The sequence below is a fragment of the Quercus suber genome, unplaced genomic scaffold (assembly GCF_002906115.3).
Source record: "Quercus suber isolate HL8 unplaced genomic scaffold, Cork oak 2.0 scaffold_1814, whole genome shotgun sequence".
Taxonomy (NCBI): Eukaryota; Viridiplantae; Streptophyta; class Magnoliopsida; order Fagales; family Fagaceae; genus Quercus; species Quercus suber.
Window position 1 is genome coordinate 1 of NW_027071164.1, and position 2,987 is coordinate 2,987.

The window sequence follows — 2,987 nt, forward strand, 5'->3', positions numbered from 1 at the left end:
CCCCCCCCCCCCCCCCCCTCCCCCCTCGGGCTATAAATAGTACTACGAGTTTACTAGACTATACTGCAGAGGAATAGACTAGTGGGCAAAAGGGGTTGGTTCATTTCCCACTACATGTACAGAAAATGATTGATTACCTCTTTGAAGATAAGGAAGTTCTAGTAACTGCAAGTAAGCTACTGTTTGAGGATTCTTAGGCTATCCTGCAAAAGAATTGAAAGTAGCAAATATTAGTATTTAGTGTAAACATGTTCTTGCAAATCATATCTTTCTAGAACCATTGACAACCATTACACCAAATACCATTGAGAAGAAGAAGATAAGCAAACTTCACATCTGATCCCAATAACATGAAATTCCATAACTATTGGTTTACTTCATAGAGAATAAAAACAAAGAATAAGACAAATCTTTTAGCACTCTGAATCAGTAATACTGGCTCATAGTGTGACCAGAATTCATTTTAAACAATTGTGACAGGTAATATCAAATAGCAAATAATTGTCAAACCCAGTAACTAGAAATTCATCAAGCTGCTCAGTAATATTCCATCTCGAAAATTTTGTATCCCACTTCACATTGAAATATCAAATTGTTGTCACCTTATTTGTCCAAAATTAGTGCCAAATTTGCAATAAACGAAAAATTGATAAACATTAAACAAACCCATTAAGGGGCAAATATATTTTACAAGAAGAAATAAAAGGTGACTAATGTCTCAATGTCATTACTGATAGTTGGAGCATGTTGATCGAAGGTACCAAGCAAGTCGTTTAGACAAAGCACCCTTGTCAATCTCTTGGTTGGAGAAAAAATATAAGACAGTTTGAGCTGAAATTCCAAACAAAATCACTGGAAATAACAAACCAAATGTTGGCACAGCAGACAATTTTACTCTCCAATCAGTACTCCCAGAATTCAATTTATCTCCCAACATAGATATTTCTTGATGAAGCTGAATCCATTCGCAAACCAGAAAAAATAACAAGACTCCCAACTTGTCTGCACGCCCCTTGATCAGTTCTCTACTCCTTTTAAGGGCTGCCATCCCATGAATCCCTTCAAACATTGATACAAAACAAGCAAGCAACCAGTGTTCAGTGAAGAATTGAAGAGCCATGAACAGAAACAAAACGATGCAAGCGACCAAAAGGAGAAGAGGGTTGTTTGTGCTGTAAGCCAATATGGAAAGACATATAGTATTGATTAATAGTGCCCGGTAGAGACTCACGAAAGCCATGACCAAGAAAAAGGTGTCCAAGTAGTGTAGAAAGATGTAGAATATGGCTCGGAAGAAGCTGAAGAAGGGTATTGGTTCAGAGGTGGTGTAGACAGAAGCTATGGTGAGGAACATAGCAATGGTGGAGGGCACAAGAGCGAACACAAGGAAAACTATTTGGTGGATGATCGGCAGGAGAAGAGTTAGTACTATCTCTTTGTTCAATATTTGGCGATAAAGAGTACCAAATAAACAGGTGAAAGCAACGTAGGCGCAAAATAAAAGTGGTGGACATAAAATTGAGACAAAGATTATCAGTAAACAAGTCTTCGTTGAAAGAAAAGGGATTGATATGCACAGCCTAAGAATTCCCAATAAGCTATTATTTGAAAGTTGCTCCTTAATATTATCCATGACCCAGAGAGGAGAGAGGTGGGCTTATGATCTATGAGAAATTGAGAATCATATATTTATACCATTATGGGGACCCATTTCACATTCTGCAAAATGAATGAAGTTTTAGTGAAGCTTCGTCTGACGAAGGAAGTTGATAGGAAGCTCAAAAAAGTAGATATTTACTTTTATAAAGCAAATCAATAATAAATAAATAAATAAAACTAAAGCAAATCTTTTAAAATCTTTCCTATATTGACTCTGGTTTCAAATTTACCATAGATTTAAATTACTGAACCGCACAGCGTGTACTATTTAATACGCGTCCATAGCGTGTTGATAATGATACGAATGGTTGAAACTTGAAACGCGTTAGTTATAATTGCACTTGAATTTCTTGATGATACGAAACGAAGGGCAGAAGTCTTAACTCTTAATAAATAAATAAAAAGGTAGAAAGAGTGATCCTAGGTATCAATTTTGGTATAATTTTGTGTCATAATTTGTTACATGGCGAGTTGTGATTGGTAAGAATATGTCAGAAGGTCATATGGGGACACACTTTTACCAATCACAACTGGCCATGTAGCGAGTTGTAGCATAAAGTTGTGTCAAAATTAATATCTCCAGTATTACTTAGGTAGAAATGGTGAATCTCACTTTATTAGTGCATTCTAATTTAATCTATTTTTGTAAAATTTTGACACTACCTTTATTAGAAAAGGCAAGAGCTATCAAAACATTAATTTTTTTTTCCATAAAAACTTTCATTAAATGGATTGTTAACCATTATTAGCACCCATTAACATTTCCCTTCTAATTTTAATCCCTTACTCATGTAGGAGATTGAGGGTGTATTTGGTAAAGTAGATTTTAGAGAGGATGAAAAAACAAAAAACAAAAAAACAAAAAAAAAAAGAAAAGGAAAGAAAATGAGGAATGAAAACTTTTTAGTAGGTATTTTATTGGAAGGAGGAGAGAAAAAAAAAGGTAGTAGGGCTCAAGTGTTTTTTCTCTAGACTCATCAAAATATATTCTCTCCAAAATACCGAAAAAACTGAAGGAGAGAATGTGTTTTGTTAGATAGAAAAAAATGCCCCTAATTCCCTTCCCGGGCAACGTTGGCCTTTTATTTATTTATTCTTTTTTCTTTTTTTATGCTTTTGCTTTTCTAGACACTTTGCCTCTTCCCATTTTTTTCTTTTGGTTTCTTGGGGCATGGGCAATGTTGGTTTTTTGTTTTTTTAATTTTTTGGGCAAACGTTGGCTTTTTTTTTCCTGAGACACTTTACCTCATCCCTTTTTTTTTTTTCTTTTGATTTCTTGGGGTGTGGGGTGGTAGTGATTTGTTTTGTTTTTGTTCTTTTTTATTTTT

General features: G+C 34.8%; 1 protein-coding gene across 1 annotated transcript; it reads right to left on the bottom strand.

Moving 5' to 3' along the window:
• Positions 1 to 40: 40 nt before the first annotated feature.
• Positions 41 to 1,712, bottom strand: LOC112013914 (uncharacterized). Its single transcript, XM_065769952.1, has 2 exons — positions 732 to 1,712; positions 41 to 203 (listed from the first exon to the last, which is right to left on the bottom strand). Exons 1-2 carry the CDS (start codon positions 1,631 to 1,633, stop codon positions 194 to 196), a joined length of 912 nt encoding a protein of 303 aa, XP_065626024.1. The 5' UTR covers positions 1,634 to 1,712; the 3' UTR covers positions 41 to 193.
• Between the last annotated feature and the right edge of the window lie 1,275 nt (positions 1,713 to 2,987).

What these genes read in the sequence shown, in the direction of transcription:
- LOC112013914 (XM_065769952.1), bottom strand. Translation starts at nt 1,633, where the DNA reads ATGGATAATATTAAGGAGCAACTTTCAAATAATAGCTTATTGGGAATT.